The sequence below is a fragment of the Mycteria americana genome, chromosome 1, assembly GCF_035582795.1.
Source record: "Mycteria americana isolate JAX WOST 10 ecotype Jacksonville Zoo and Gardens chromosome 1, USCA_MyAme_1.0, whole genome shotgun sequence".
Taxonomy (NCBI): domain Eukaryota; kingdom Metazoa; phylum Chordata; class Aves; order Ciconiiformes; family Ciconiidae; genus Mycteria; species Mycteria americana.
Genome location: NC_134365.1, coordinates 202,479,108 through 202,495,108, shown reverse-complemented (window position 1 = coordinate 202,495,108; position 16,001 = coordinate 202,479,108). Strand labels below are relative to the sequence as shown.

The 16,001-nt window shown below is 39.2% G+C and overlaps 1 protein-coding gene across 2 annotated transcripts in view; it reads right to left on the bottom strand.

The window, feature by feature from the left end:
- Positions 1 to 16,001, bottom strand: part of XPO4 (exportin 4) — an 85,678-nt gene that overhangs the window by 38,559 nt on the left and 31,118 nt on the right. For both annotated transcript variants that reach the window (XM_075490930.1, XM_075490931.1), the window contains exons 5-6: positions 5,461 to 5,577; positions 4,515 to 4,668 (exon numbers count right to left, since the gene is read on the bottom strand). In XM_075490930.1, the coding sequence (XP_075347045.1) occupies positions 4,515 to 4,668; positions 5,461 to 5,577 (271 nt within the window). The remainder of the gene's footprint in view (positions 1 to 4,514; positions 4,669 to 5,460; positions 5,578 to 16,001) is intronic.

The window sequence follows — 16,001 nt, the reverse complement described above, 5'->3', positions numbered from 1 at the left end:
TCTCAAAGTCAGGTCAGTTTTCACCTAGGAGTGATAAGTCTGGTAAAAGTAAAATGCAGCTCTCTCTTGCACTTTCTTAAATACAGTTTAGTTACATTGAATTTTTCTCTATATCCCAAACCATAGCCAGAATAGTATCCCAACCCTTCATCTTTCAGATAAGGACAGACTGCTGTAATAAATTCAGGATAATCCCAGGCTGCTAACAAACACAAAACCTAAGGAAAGAAGCCCAGCTGCTGAAGGAAATCTGTGTCGTCACTCCTTGGTACAGGTTCAATCATTTCTGTAGCTGTGCAACAAATCAAACTGGGGACCTCAACCTCCTAAAAAAAGTTTTCAGCCAGGTGGTTCCCTGCTCAGTATCATGCTCATGGGAGGTGCTAGGGCAGGATGCTTTTTCAGCAGCAACAACAACTTGAATCATTCCTGAAAACAAACCTCAAGTTTTCTGGAACATTCCTTGTGTTTTTCATGCACTTCCATTACACATAACAGATGCTACCAATCTGGGTTGGACCAAGTTCAAATCCTGAAAGTCTGCAGAGCTATATGGTTCACAGGATCTCCCAGAAAGGTGTCTCGTTCTGGCTTGAGGTATAAAAGATGTTTTCAGAACAGAGATATGAAGAGCTTGTTCCTTTAACTGTGTGGCTGAGGAACACACATATTTAAAAAAAAAAAAAAAAAGAAGTGTTCAGACAAAAGCCTCAGTCAGTTCATATAATTACCATCGCACCATTAAATTCAATGGAACAGCAACGATGCACATTAGTGGAGTGCATCCCATTAGGTTTACGTAACCTGTATTTTAAATCCATTCTACATTCACTTGAAAATTTGCCAGCTTGCCTCCAAGCAAGTAGAGGCACCAAATCCAAAACAAGAACTAAAGCTCAGTTTTCTCTTTATTCACGTACTATTAGCACTCTTTACAAAAAGCTGTAAAAATCCATACCTTAATAAATAAAGGATAAGTAGTTCTATGACAGCTCCTAATGACAGATAATAAACACCTTTCTGTAGATGGGAGACAGCTGGACAAAATCTTATGTTCTGTTTAAGAACTTTTGCATTTAAGGACATTCATCCCAAGTCCATTAGAACATGGCTGCCAAGAACAGGTAAATTCCAAAGTCAAGAAGAAGTGAGAAACAACTCTGGACATAAAATAATATAAATTATAATTACATCCTGATTCCACAGGACATATCATGTCCACGTCAAGGTGCATTAAAGCCCAGCAACGTTCAGCTCCTTAACTGCAGACTTTGGACACTGATAATGTACTAGGAATGGGATCCTTGAAGGCACTCTTGTAAAGGAGAGGGCTGTACCTCTTAGTACTGATCACCTGTACTTCCTTAATTAGTCAAAACATTCATTTAAGAAAAGATGCAGTTAAAACTAGTTCCACCTGAGTAAACAATATTTAACAGTGCTGTAACAGCACTGAAAAAAGAAACTCTACAGAAGCCAACATGCCACAACAGACTGCCATACATTCTTAGTGCAAAATAGGAATCCTATGTTATTGACATTTCCAACAGTACTGCCAAAAACCTCTGAAGGTTTTTGAACCATCCGCAAACACCAGGTGAACTAATACCTTGAGGAAGCAGATAAAAATAACAATAGAAAATGTTAGAAAATGAAATGGAAGAAACTGCACATGACTGAAAGGATGGCCTCCTAGGTCATCATGCCCTGCCCTTCCTACTGCAGGCACTACATCCTAAGACACTCAAAAATTATTGACTTCCAACTTAAAAGTAGTTAAGCCCCAGCCTGTCTTCTTTCATTGCTCCAATGAGATGGCTATTCCAGAACGCACCTTCCATGCCAGCTCTTCTGGCTAGCGATAGACAATACAGACTTACTACAAGTCTTCTGTTGTAACTGGTGCCAGCACTGTCCATTTAACAATGTAACACATACTAAGTTATCCTGTAACATCACAAGAACTCTTGAGAAGTTATATGTTTTGATGTAACTCTCGCAACTTAGTGATTTAAATAATGTGCCTCTCGGCGATGGTCACTGTAGAGTTAATGCACATTTATGCTACTTCCTTTTTTTGGAGACACAAGAATCCTGCTAAAGATTCTATACAAATACTGCAGATTACTGTTATGCTGTAGGGAATACTGAGAATCAATACTATCTTGCCAGGGGAAATACCAGCTGAAGGAAAAAAGATGTATCTGTGGATACAATGGATCGTTTTACTCCATGCTTCGAGTATTAAATTTATGCCCATTGCTTTGGCATATGTACTGTCAAGATTTGGAAAGAGGATACCAAAAGGATACCAACTGATCAATCAACACAGCAATTCTTACGTTCTTATGTAATGTGCTACCTATCTAGAAACCGCAGTCAAGTTAAGTTTCACCGTCCATGAGCTATCAATCAACAGTTACTTTTAAACCAGTCGTCTTAAGGAAGAGAGATTTATGTCACAATATAATTGACATGGTGCTGTAAACGCCAACAGTTATTGAATCTTCGTCAGCTAAGACCCACATTTCTCAAGGATTCTTAAAGCCATTCCAACTTCTGTGAAAACAGGTTGCTACACAGAGGAGGGAGACCCAAGCTGGTGCTGTAATTCTTACAGCAAAATGAAATGTCCAATGGTAGAAAACAAAAAGATGGTATCAAGCAGAGCAGAAGTTATGGAAAGATTTGAAATGGAGCCATGTAAGAACACTTGTGGTGGTTCAGACTAAAGGTCCATCTGATCTCCAGGAGTGGCCAGCATTTGTTTAACAGCTGTAGTATCTCAGGTAGGCCAAGTAGCAGAAAACACTGTTAACCTTAAGCAGCAGTATGGCTTGCTTAGCTATTTCAATTAACACCTATTTACTAGCACCTATAGACTAAATCACTTCATATTATATAGAGTTATAAATGAAAGCTGGAACTCCCAAGACTTCACATCTTGCTTGTACATACCTAGCTCCACCACTCCAAACCTTAGCCTAGGATAAAGTGCTCATGAAGAACTAGAGCCTTCTTTTTCTAACTGTAACATCATCAGTATTTGGGACTACATCAGAGGTTTGCACGGAGCAAGACTAAAATTCAGAGGGAACCACGTCTACCCACCACTGTACAACACAAGAGCATTTCCTTTCTATTTAAGATTACAGCTTAGGAAAAAAAAAAAGTGTTCACACATCATTTAAATTCTTACAAGTCCCAAATCCTCTTCTGAAAACTTTTATAAGATGCCATAATTTAACTCCAGCCTCAGTCTTGTAGGCACATGCACTAAATTCCTCTCTGGACCCCTGCCAAATCACTTCAGTGATTAATAGGAGTGGGATATTTACTTTTACTCCATGGCACCTTCCATAAAGATAATATAACTGGTATTCTGCTTTACGGATGTGAAACAAGGAATATCCAGTTTCAAATAAATTTCACTTTTGCTGCCCACTGCATAATGAACAGAATCAAAGACAACAGAAACACACAGGTATCGCCTTCTGACGGTCAAACCAGGAAAGCAAATAAAATCCCTTACAGTGGATTCGAAGGCAACATCCAGATTCCTGCAGTATGTATAACTTAGTAGTAATTTCAAAAGGTTTTAAGAAAAAAGTTTATAAACCAGCTTAAAAATCTGGCTCTTGGAAAGTTTGCTGAGCATTGTAAAGACAGTCTAGCTATTAAAAGCGGCATTGTAATGTTTTACTGCAAGTGCTGTCTTAACTCTCTATTAAATAGAGAATGTGATTGATTATTTCTACAATATTCTTCTAGCTCATTTTTTGGGCTGAGCATTTTTGCATCTTTTTTTCTTCTCTTCCTCACTAAAACTCATTTCTGATTCCCATTTCCTCTTCTACTTTCCATCTCCACCTTTCTCTGGACTTTCATAATCAGCACACATCACAAATATGTCAAAATGGAAGCAATGGCACCTGTGTATTGCCAAAAAAAGGAGACGCCATTTCTTCTCTCAGCTAGCAAATACTTTTTCTTCAGACCACAGAGAACCTATTACATGTTCTAGTATATAACCATGCTCTTTCACGGGGAGTCAGCTGAGCAGGCACATTCCTAGATGATGGGGTATTTACCTGTCCCCTCCTCTTCTCTGAGGGAGAAAAGTAGGACAGATCAGATCTTCGCATAAAAATTCAGAGCTTAGACCTCTTCACCATTTGGTTCTGCACTAAAGCAGCATATTACACTTTTCCTCTCCCCTGCATCAACCAGATAGACCATCAACCCGTAACTAGGGGCTGCTCTGCTGAACTAATTTTGCCTTTTATATAAAACACTTTAAAACTTTAATGAAGAGCAACAGTAGCTTCTGTATGTAAGCATCTGTTAGCAAGCATGGGGGTGACCAAGAGCACTAATGGAAGAAAACATAAATCAAGGACTAAATACAAGGCTTATAACTTTTACATTTTTCTCTCCTCACGAAGACTTTACTTATCACCTGGTAGAAGTGACCCAAGTCAGCTGAAATAAAGGGCCTGACATTAAAAGGATATAATTTGGAGGAAGGAAGTTCCAGCTTAAGACCTGATTGGCTAGTGCAAGATAACGCTGAAACACTGAAGACATCTGAGCATTGAGGTTTTCACGTCTGCTGAATTCCTGAAGTACCTCTACCGTGAGCATGAAGATCTGCCGCAGATCGTCCTCCTATAGTCAGGACGAACACAATATATTAATAAATAGAGTCTCTCAGTCATTAATTAAAATGTTGATTAAAAAGAAATACTTTTCTAAAGAGAAACGAATTTTCTGTTTTCACCCTATTTTTCATTAAAATACAGAAAATATTCTGAAGTTCTCAGTCAGAATCCCCCCACTCTTTTGCCAAATTTAATAGATTGTGTTTGTAAAGAATAAGAAAAAAAATCTTCTCATAAATACTAGTCATTAAAAGAAAAATTTAACAAGTTAAGTTTTTAACAACTGGTGGAGGAGAGGGTTGGTCTTTGGCATGAAAAAAAGTCGGTAAGTTGTTCCACAACAGTCAGTTTAAAGCAATGCCTTCACAAAAACATTTCTGCCTCGCCAAACAATACATCTGAGACAACCAGACTACACCATCTGCAATAATATTTTTAAATACATAGCTCTCCTTGGCTTTAAACCAAAGCTATATTTAAGACTATCATTGTTCCACAGAGTGTTCGTTTTGTTTGCAATTGGTAGCCAAGGAATTAAAGAGTCCAACCACATAAAGATCTGTAGCTCTACATTCATAAAATGGGAAAAAGGGATTGTACCTTTTTGATAAAAGTTTTTAAAAAATACATTATCAACTTTCCTGAAGTAGCCAGTATCTGCATTTATAATATTTGTCCTATTAAATGCTGTTAGGCACACACTGTACCTGAATGCACCTGGCACAAGAAAGTACTTCTGCTTCTCAATGTTTAAATTTTAGAAAGACAGGTAGCATATATTGATACAGAACTAGTTTACCTGAAATATACGTTTACAGTTACCATGGAACTCCATGCTTAGTCCAATGTTGCTGGTTTTACTTGAACTTGAGAACTCGCTCAACAACGCCGTTAAAATGGAACAGGCCAAAGTTTGCTATAAAAAAAAAAGGGGGGGAATAATATAACTAAAAGATGTCCAATAATGTAATACCACCTACATTGTCCTTATTTTATTAGCATATTTCTACAACTATTACTTCCGTTTCTTCTAACACAAACTAGAACAACTCAAACTTTCAGGAGTATAGATCCTTGGGTGAACCACCTCTGGGATCATCCAGGCTCCATCCTTACAAAAGGAATACAAGTATTTGAGCAATATAAAAGCTAGCACCTGTGCAATCATCACTACAAAATGGAAACAAACTTATTGCAATCCATTTCCCAGCCTTGCTGTTTACTTTCTCTCCCTGTGCACAGGGCTTTACAGGTCTTAGTTTCAGGGAAGATTCAGGTTCCACTTATTTCTATTGATCTAATAGTTCAGGTCACTCTGAAGTTTGTTTTGGCCCTTCTTTGCATTTGCTACACTTACCGTGTTGGTATTTGATCATGATTAAATTTATACCACAGAAAATGATAAAAGCTACTCAAAAACACCACCTGCAATACACCATCTACTACATCTTTTCCCTCTCCCCCATTAAAAAAAAAAAAAAAAAAAAAAAAAGAGTAATACACAGAAAGCCCTGATGTGATGCTTGAAAGCTTTTGGATACTTCCCTCCAAAGCACAACATCCACAAGCCTCAGAAAGAACCTTTAAAACTACTCTATTAGAACAATGTCTCTGAAGCGATATAAAAATTGTGAGAAAAAGGCACGTTAATTTTGGAGAAACAGCTCCACGAAGACTGAAGGTTTAAGTATCATTTTCATTCTCAAAATTTAAGGTAAGGTAAATCAAATGCTTATCCTAAAACACAACTTAAAAGCCAACTTTCCTTTATGAAACACACTGCTCCAGCCTTTGTTGCTGTTTTTTGAAATAAAAAAAAGCTTTTTTTCCTAATGCCAAAGTCCAGTAACCATCAACACCAGTTTTAATATATTTTTTTAACTGATCAACACATTCAAAGGGGAGGAAATATTGTACAGTGGAGATGCAAGAAATACTTCAGAAGTGTGCCATACACTACTGTAACAACCACAATAGAAACTGTATACCAAAGAAATGAAAACACTTTTTGTTAAAGAGACGTTCTTAACAAAAAACTTCAAAATTACTGGCTATCCTCCCAGACTGTTTGGAGCCAAGGTGCCAGGGATGGACAGAGGGATAGGAATTGTTAAAGGGTCATGCATGCCAGCAAGTGTCCAGGGGTTAAACAGAAATATGCACACTACCTCTGAACACCCGAAAGATTAAAGTGGAGATGATACTATTTATGCAAGCTCATACAACAGCTGAGACCAGTGCCATCCACCCACCAACTGCAACATCTTTGTTCAGAAATGCCTCTGAAGTCAGTACCTTGACCCCCCAGACAACTAGTTATCTTAGCCAGTATACACTAAATTAACATTCTTACTTGCTAAATAAGTCCCAGACAATCAAACGTAGTGGCTTTGTGATAATACATGGGTTTTCTCTTCTACTATATAGTAAAGCTGTACAGCAGACCAGCATACTGCTGATCAGTTGCTAAATACAAGCTTTCCCATTTTAAAGAAATAACTATTTATTTCAAGTGGACTATTTCTCGTCTACAGTCACCACCATCACACATCATGTATGATAAAAGCAACATTTAGCCAGTGAAAAACAACATCACCCTTTGAACTCCAGCAAAATGCAATTTTGCCAGTTCTATACTAAACTTAGAAATATTTCTAATTAGCTCAAACATATTAGTATTTTATTTCCAAATTTCTGTGTAAGCTATTTACACAATAAGTATTTTTTATTTAGAGGAAATCCAGATTTGATCCAATATAAAAAAATTAGTGTAGGCTAACACTGAGTTTTAAATCCAACATTAAAAGTTCTATATGAAAAGAATTAATCGGGGGGGGGGGGGGGAACAACGGACGACACCACCAAACCAACCAAACAAAAAAAACCCCCAAAAACCTCACCCCAAACAACCCCCCCCCCCCCCCCGAAGTTTGGCTCTAGAACAATGCTTCAGATAAGAACACATGTTTTTAAAGGAATAATGCAAAGTTGCCAGAGAACACTGCCCAATTTCATTATGTGCCAGGAGATGCAGAAGTCTCACAAGGCTCTCTAAATACTTTAAAATGTAGGCTTTTATTTTATGCTTGAATTACTGACACACTGATACTTTTTGGCTCAGAGAAGCCATGATGTAAGGACTTCATTAGTTGCAATTATAAATCTGTACAGTTTAATGTTCTATAACATACCATGATTATCATGTAGTTTTAATGATTACAATAGTACAACAGCCTGGCTAAAGCTAAGCTGCTTCTGCTTTATCATGCAAAGATCTTCACACCAAGCCACCATCCAGACCACCACAGGACAAGCAAGGCAGTGATGCAGACTACCCATCACTTGCAGTCAGTTGCCAATTATTGGAAAATCAATCAGCAAGTTCAAATGACAGGTAAGCAGCTACAGGAAGAAAAAGTTTGTTCCCACCGTAATTACAAATGGTTAATATTAGCTGAAATAATAGACATTTTCTCCTTCCATCTTCTCCAGTTTGCTTATATGGTATATAATAATTTATCCTTTCTGTTTGGATAGTAATGTGCTATTGCATGACAAAAGTGTGTTCCAGATTTTTTTGTGTGTTTTTCTCCTGATTTCAAGGAGAAATTCAAAAGGAAGGTTAAATTTTATGATTGATGGTACAGAAATCTCTTCAAAGATGTAAAGAGCAATGGATGCAGCTAGGCTGACTGAATCTGCTAAGAGCCTGATAAAGCAGCTTGAGCAGCGACCTGCCCCCCAGATTTCAGTAAGAGCTATTTCAGGTAGTTCTGGCATCAGTACCTGCTTTGAGCGTGAAAGGAGAAGTGTGACGTTAGTAGATATTTACACACTTTATTACCTCCAGCAGCCTAGCGCACAGCAAACACCAGGGCACGCTGCATCCCTCCACTCTCCTCCCTCCCACTGAATTCCCAGCATCCCGCCAACACCTTCACCTTGGTATTTCGATACCTGGGGTGCAAATCCTGCCCCATTCCCTCACCATCCCAAGGGCACTGTGTGTACTACAAGCACGTCCATGCCCTCCTGTCACACTCTGCATCTGCGCTTACCCCCTGCATCCATGAGGAATTGTAAGTAGACCCGTATATCCACGTCATCAGAGCAGGAGAAGACCAAAGATAAGATATTGGCCAGTAATTTAGAACTTACTGCAACAACAGGCTGAGAGGAGATTGCTTGAGATTGGTTTCCTTGAAGGTAGGTGCCAACCCCCAGGAGTTTAGCTTACAGACAAGAGCAGAGGAACAGATCAAGACCTGTCCTTTCAATGTCAAGCATTTGCATACAGCTGCATATAAAACCACCACTACTTCCCAGAACTGCCATAAGACTACAGGAATCTATATAGATTGTTGTGTATAGCAGCAAGATTGACATTTTCATATGAATGTTAACAAAATAATTAGCATAAAAGAACATGTGCCCTGCCATCTCTTGAACTCTTCTGAATACACAGTAATATCTCAGAAACTCTGAATAAAGCTTAAGTAAACTTTACTAAAAGTAAAATTTTACTTTATGAAAAGTAACTTTACTGAAAGTTACTACTAATATGTTGAAACACATCTTTTAAATTTACTTGTATGTTTGGTATGAAGTACCTCAACACAATGCAGGCTATTAGAAGAAAGACTTCAAAAATCTGAAAAACAACATAATTTCAGATAAACCAATACAGTTGTGCTCTGTGAAATAAAATTACTTCCTTCTACACATAACAGAATTGAATGCACTTAATACATGTAAAGTTCTAGGGTGGAGGGGTTTTTTTGTTCTTTTGTAGTGTGGGCTTTTTTTTTTTTTAAGGTTTTTGCCATGCCACAGAAGAGATTAACAATCCGATTTAATAATACCATACAGTAATAAGTAGAAAATGCACATGATTCTGGGCATCATATTAAAAGTCAGATCTGAATGTCTATTGCGCAGTAATGCCATTAACTTCATACCGGTAAGAGTACACCTCTGAACCTAGTTTGACTCACTTGCTAGCAATTTCACTAGTTCTGCCACAAGTACATACCCAAACAATAACCCCATCTAACAAAATAAAATACTTCTCTTGTTGAGAGCGGACTGCCTCTGAGAATAGCTTGGCACTCACCCCAGTTAGCTTTATTACCAGGAATAAACTTCATGAAAGATCGCTATACATAAAATAGACTCTCAGCTGCTCAAACAGAAGATCAATGGGACTTGTGATAAGAGATTAACTTGGCAATCAGACACCCAGTAGTAACATCGTTTTAGTGGTTTTCTTTTTAAATTACTCTAATAAAACACAGACACTACAGAAATACCATGCACCATTTTAACAGTAAACATTTATATAAAATTCATAAAACTCAGATTCAGAAGGTAAATGCAACTTATTCCTCCAAATGGAATGTCCCCTATAACAAAAGTTAAAGCCATAATGTTTGAAGGGATTTCACACTTGTGCCTGGACTGCCCATGGAATAAGTGAACTGCTTCATTTGAGGGTAGTTAGGTTACAAAGCATCTGAAAGGAAGAAGAGTTCAAATACAGCTTAGGAAAAAATGGACATGTGGTACACCAGCTCCAAGGCAGAAAAGCCAACAGACAAAGCAGAATGAACTATAACACCAAAAGTGTTTCCTCTGTTCTGAAATTCAGAGCAGAGATACAGCTAGGTTGTCAGAGACTTGATTAAATAATTTATTTTACTACAAAACCTAAACTATCAAGCAACCCCCCCCACCTTCTGCAAGTGTCATTTATACCTACAGAAAAATTAGTAAGTATATTTAAAAGAATAAAGGTCTCACCTGAATAGAGCAAATCATAACATCTACCCTGTTACGTCAGATCACTGCCAGCCTGAATATGCATTTAGAGGACTTTTTGTCTCCATCTCATAATGTAAACTCTGTTACTGAAACCAAAGGGAAGCCACAAGAAGCATTTAATAATATCCCTAAACCAGCTAATTTTAACTTGCACAAGAGCAGGAAGAATCAAAGAGTAAATCTATCAGAGGTAGAATTTGCTGTGCTGCTCCTAGGCGATAAAACTCTGTAGTGAGAATGTGTCAAAAGTAATTTTATCAAATAAATTGTTTAAAGCAAGGCTTCCTTTTATAAAGGTGGTAATATACTTCTTCCCTAACTTCCTTGAATAAGCACAGCTGTATTTACTAACATTTTCAGAGTACCTAAATCCCCAGAATGTAAGCTGCAACTCCAAGTGGAAAGGTTAACAGGATGGTCACGGGACCAAAAGAGATACCATTATGTACACAGAGTAACTGGGGCCACTCCAGCTTTTCAACTTGTGAGTATTGCAATGGGGGGCAGGGAGGGAACCCAGGAGCTGAAGTAGTAGTTCCCAACCAAAGAAAACCAGAATATATTCTGAAGAAATATAAGCAAGCACCAGGAAGAATCCACTGGATTTTATCTGTTTGTTCCTTCCCAAATGAGCCAACTGGTGGAAAAAAGCTGTAGAGCAGGGACAGGATGATAGGAATAGGACCCACAGCTGCAGTTTTGTGCTGTCAGCAGTAAGGGACTGGCTAGGCAGCGCGCCCCTTTCCTCCCATTCCCCCTCTGCCACCGTGCAAAGACAGACGAGCAGCACCAGGTTAACACACCACACCTACAGCGGCACAACAGGCAAGACCTTGCTTCCCTTCCTTGGGGGAACCAGGCAAACCAAGCAAGGGAAACCCCCAAGGCTGAGCTGAGAAAGAGAAAACCAATTCCTCTGCGAATCACTGGGGGCCACAGGAAGATGATCTTGTGGCATGTGAAGCATGCAGGCTTTGGCCAAAGAGAGAAGGGAAGTAGCAGCCTTTACTAATAATGGAAGAGGTCCAGGAAGAGTTTGCTGGAGCTTAGGGTGCAAAACATGCTTTTTGTTGTTTCTCTGGGGACAGGAGAAGTTGTGATGCAGAAATTGGGAGGAGGAAAACAAGTAATCTCATCAAAAAGAGTGAAGGTCTGAAAACCATTTATCTAGAGGTAACATATCCTTCTCCAGGTTCTTGTCTGAAAGGCACCAGTTGAATCTTCACTCCTACAGTAGCTGCATGAACGAATCCAAAACTTTCAATTAAATTCAAAACGATGAATAGTAAGACTAGCCATGCAGCTCGCCATCAGTATCACCCAGTTTTAAATATACATCATCCTGGCAAGTGCTCTTTGGTGGGCAGGTGTCCCCTCTCCCCCCACTTTTCCCAGTACTCATTCCAGGTCCTTCTTGCCTGCCTCTGCCTGCCATACTGCCAAATGAGCTGTATTACATGGCTGTGCTCCACAGCAGATCTGCTTAAAGGAAAAAAAAAAAAAAAAAAGGTTAGGAGGGAAAAGCCTGTTTTTAAGTAGATTCCCACACAGATCCAGTTTATTACTGAACATATATATTCAGAAGGGTAGTACCTCTGAGAGGAAGAGGGACTAAAGATCAAGCAGCTAGGGTCAATAAAATTCTTAAAGAGGCTTTTCCCCTGAAGCCTGTTTATTTGTGTGTTACCACAGTAATAAAAGAAATACAGGTTCAACACACAGAAAGGCATCATTTCTTCCTTCCCAGTGAGTCTCTGAGGTCTACAGGTGAGGGCCTCCACACCTGTACATCTCATTAGATGGCAGAATTGAGGAAGAGTCCTGGGTGCCGTACATAGAACAGGGGGCACACATCTCTCCCCTGGATCACATCTCCTCACTTCCCAGTTCTGCCTTTGAAACTGTAGCTCTATTGTAAATGACAATACTGGGAGCTATCAATTTCTAATATTAAAGTTATTAAGCAACTAAGCTGGAGTCTTGCTGTACTGCATCTCCAGTAAAGTAGGCTCTCTTTCAAGAGAAAAATCTGAAAGCTTTAAAAGGCACCCTGGTTAATACAACTACTAAAAAAATACTTCTGTTTTAAAGTTCTCTTACATTTCTATTACTGAGTTTTAACCTCATATTTGGAGTAGTTTCTGGATCCCTAAAATTCCCAAACCAATCTTGTAACACACTAACTTAGGCCTTTATAGAGCACTCGTCAGCATGAAGGAAACAGCTTAAATATCCTGGTTTACCATCTGTTTTTTATACTTAACATGTCTCAAGGGCAGTAAGGTCCATAGGACAAGATAATAATTTTATTAGACCAGAAGATACAGCTGAGGGTAGAGGGGGGAAAATAATATATACATTTTTGTCAAAATATAAAAGTCATGAGAGCCTCTCCAACTCCTACCTTTCCACATGAGACAGCAACAGCTAGACAGGGATCCAGAAGTAAAACTCCTCTTAAAGAACAGAAATAAGAACCATAAATGCTAAATAAATGTAACTAGTTATCTATGCAGCCATTATTATTGTTAGATTAATTTCAATGAAGATGAATGCCTAGAGTTCTGCTTATTAATATTTCCCACTGTTCACATGAGATCCATCCACAGAACATTCCTCAGCAGTTTTAGGTAACCTGAAGCATCTGAATCTCCTCTCTAACCCAACCATGAACATTGGGAAACAGACTAACAGATTTACAGATTTTAAGAGAGAAGGAACTGTTAGGATCCCAGAGCTCTTCCAGTAAGTCTTGACAAGTCTTCTTGCATGTACAGAAAAATTTAGGCTTCAGGTATGGAGCTTTATATTAGAATACATTCTACTTCTATGTGTTGTAGATCTTTAAAAAGAACACAGCTTCTGTTGCTTCCCAGTCCCATGTCACGTCTACAGCAGCTGGACCCCTCTGCATCTGCCTACCCATATTCTGGAAGAAATCAAGGTGTGACCCATATCCTAGCCCAGTTTTAAACAAAGTCCATCTGATTGTGTTCACATGCAGACCAGTTCCTCCTCCTGGGAATTAGTCACCTTAGCTGCCAGGATTCCTGTCCTTCTGGCAGGGATTAAGGACAAACGAAATCCCTCAGCTCTGCAAAAGCAGAATATTCTAACACAAAAAGAAAAGGCCAAGAAATTGAAGGCATTTATAGTTGAGAAGAACTCAGCCCCCACAATTCTCCAAAATCTTGAAATCAGTGATAGAAAACATGTATTTAGTATTTTAAGAGTGGCCCATGATACTGTGTCTACTGCCAGAAGCTCTGTCCCCCAGACATGAAGATTTTGAAAAGAAATCCTGAAATTGCTACTGGGGGGAGATTACAGACTCTCCTTCATGAGCAGGAGGATGGCTTGTACCGATGTTACAGGAGGAGCCAGGAAAAACAAAACCAGGAACTGAAAAGCTAATCCTTGTCCTCCGAAAGGATTACTACCTAAACTCATTTATAAATTAATACGCAGCCAGACCCTCTATAGTTTGCTTTCCATTCTCAGACAGAGGTTTCTTCCACGAGATCCATAAAGGTCCATATGGCAGAGAAGTGGCAGTAGAAGCCAACACTCCAGGTTCAAACCCTGGTTCTAAACATGCATCCTTCCCATCCCTGTAGTATTACCTCTCCTTAGTGCCCTGTTATTTCCTTAATAGTGGAACAGAGTGTACGTATTAAGAGATTACTCAATACTAAACCCATCTTTTTCATCTCCTGCCCACTTTCTTCCTCATCACTATTCCTCCCCTTTTCTTCCTTCCAATCTCCTTTTCATTTTTTCATTCTCAACAGTTCATCCATCAGTGTTGCTCCTCAGTTTGCCACAGCACTACTCAACATACCTTCAAGTTCCATCCTCAAAATACATCAATTTCTAAAGATATTTTTAACTAATACTCAAGAAGTTAAGATATTAAGCATATCAAATCCTGCAAAAGGACACATGCAAAAGACTTAGTACCATCTACATTCGCTGTTCTCCTCGTTACACCAACCTTCAGGACTTGACCCTGACAACATGTTACTGAAAAGACCCAAAGATTTTAAGAAGCATGAGTGTAACACACACAAAACTAGTACAGATGTCTGACAGGAACTGGGTGGAGGGTTGCAGGGAATAGAAAAGATTAAGTACCTAGTTTACTCTTGTAAGATAAAGAAGGGCCAGGAAGCTTCAGGGACAGCAGAGAGGAGAAAGCAAGTGGGAAGCAGGCAAGAGACCACTTTGCTTTTTTAAAAAGGACTTTCTCTCAATTACAAACTGCTGTAGGAAGTCATTATCAACAGCTAAGAGCCACGTCTGAGAGCTTTAAACATTTTTAAACATGAAGTGACTTGCTGCTGACTCCATATGTTATTTCTCAGCTGCTGGAGTGAACCTCAGGTAGCAAGACACAAATGGGTGGGCAGTAGGCCAGAGGAAACATGGAGCAGAAGTCTGGGAAGGATACAGAAAGGGACCGAGAGACTCAATAGAGAATTGGGAGTCACAAAGGTGTGACAGACTCCTGAAACTTGAGTGTACAAGGCTGGAGGCAAGAGTGCACATCACATCATGGGAAAGACGTGTTAAAAAAGTGGAAGGAGTCAGGGAGGCACAGAGGGCTGGAAAACATCTGCTGATCTCTACCAACACCCATATCCTAGTCTCTTCCTTGACTTGGGTGGAGGCATGTTTTTATAAATAACTATAATATAAACACCTCTCCAGTGAAGTACAGAAACACCTGTGACACTGCATGGCACTGTCCTGACAGCACAACTTGGGTCTTGAAAACTGTACCACTCCCTTAGCTTCATACCGTATCCTGAAGCACCCTTTGCTGAGGCTCCACATGGCAGCAAGGCAGCTGCACCACTGTGGTTCCACATGGCCTGATGGGCATGGCTGAAGACCACGGACACTAGTAAAAACACCCACCCATATTTGAAAAGATAAGTAGATAATTCATTGTATGCATTATTTCATACAACCTTTCAAAGTTATTATACAAGCCCTGAACCCACTCAGAGCTCAGTTGTGGCCATTACTGTGCTAATACACAATTTTATGACTGCTTATTATTGTGTATGCCCAGTCCTGGGTCACATGAAGCTGTGCCAGTACCAGAGTTTCTCTTGCAGCAAAGTCTCAGAAGATTACAAGAACATTATTATGAATGAGAACTATTTTATATTATAAAACCTCATACATACATGGGAGCATGTGTTTATAACCAGCCTGCCAAAGACTAACAGAGGTATACTGCACCTTACAAAAAAAGATGTTCCAGCAGCATCACGTGTCATTTTTTACTAGTACATTTTATTAGCATACCAGAATAGAAAGCATCTTTATCTACTAAAGATGTTTTAAATACCCTTCTTAAAACCTGAGCACAAATACTTTGGAAAAACTATGGAGAAAGTAATGCTTGTGAAGAGGGGTAGATAAAGGGAAATGAAAAGCTGAGCCAAACTTGGTCTCTGTATGGTAGCAGCAAGTGAAACTTGGAGGAGAGTGAAATATCGTCCCTTCCCC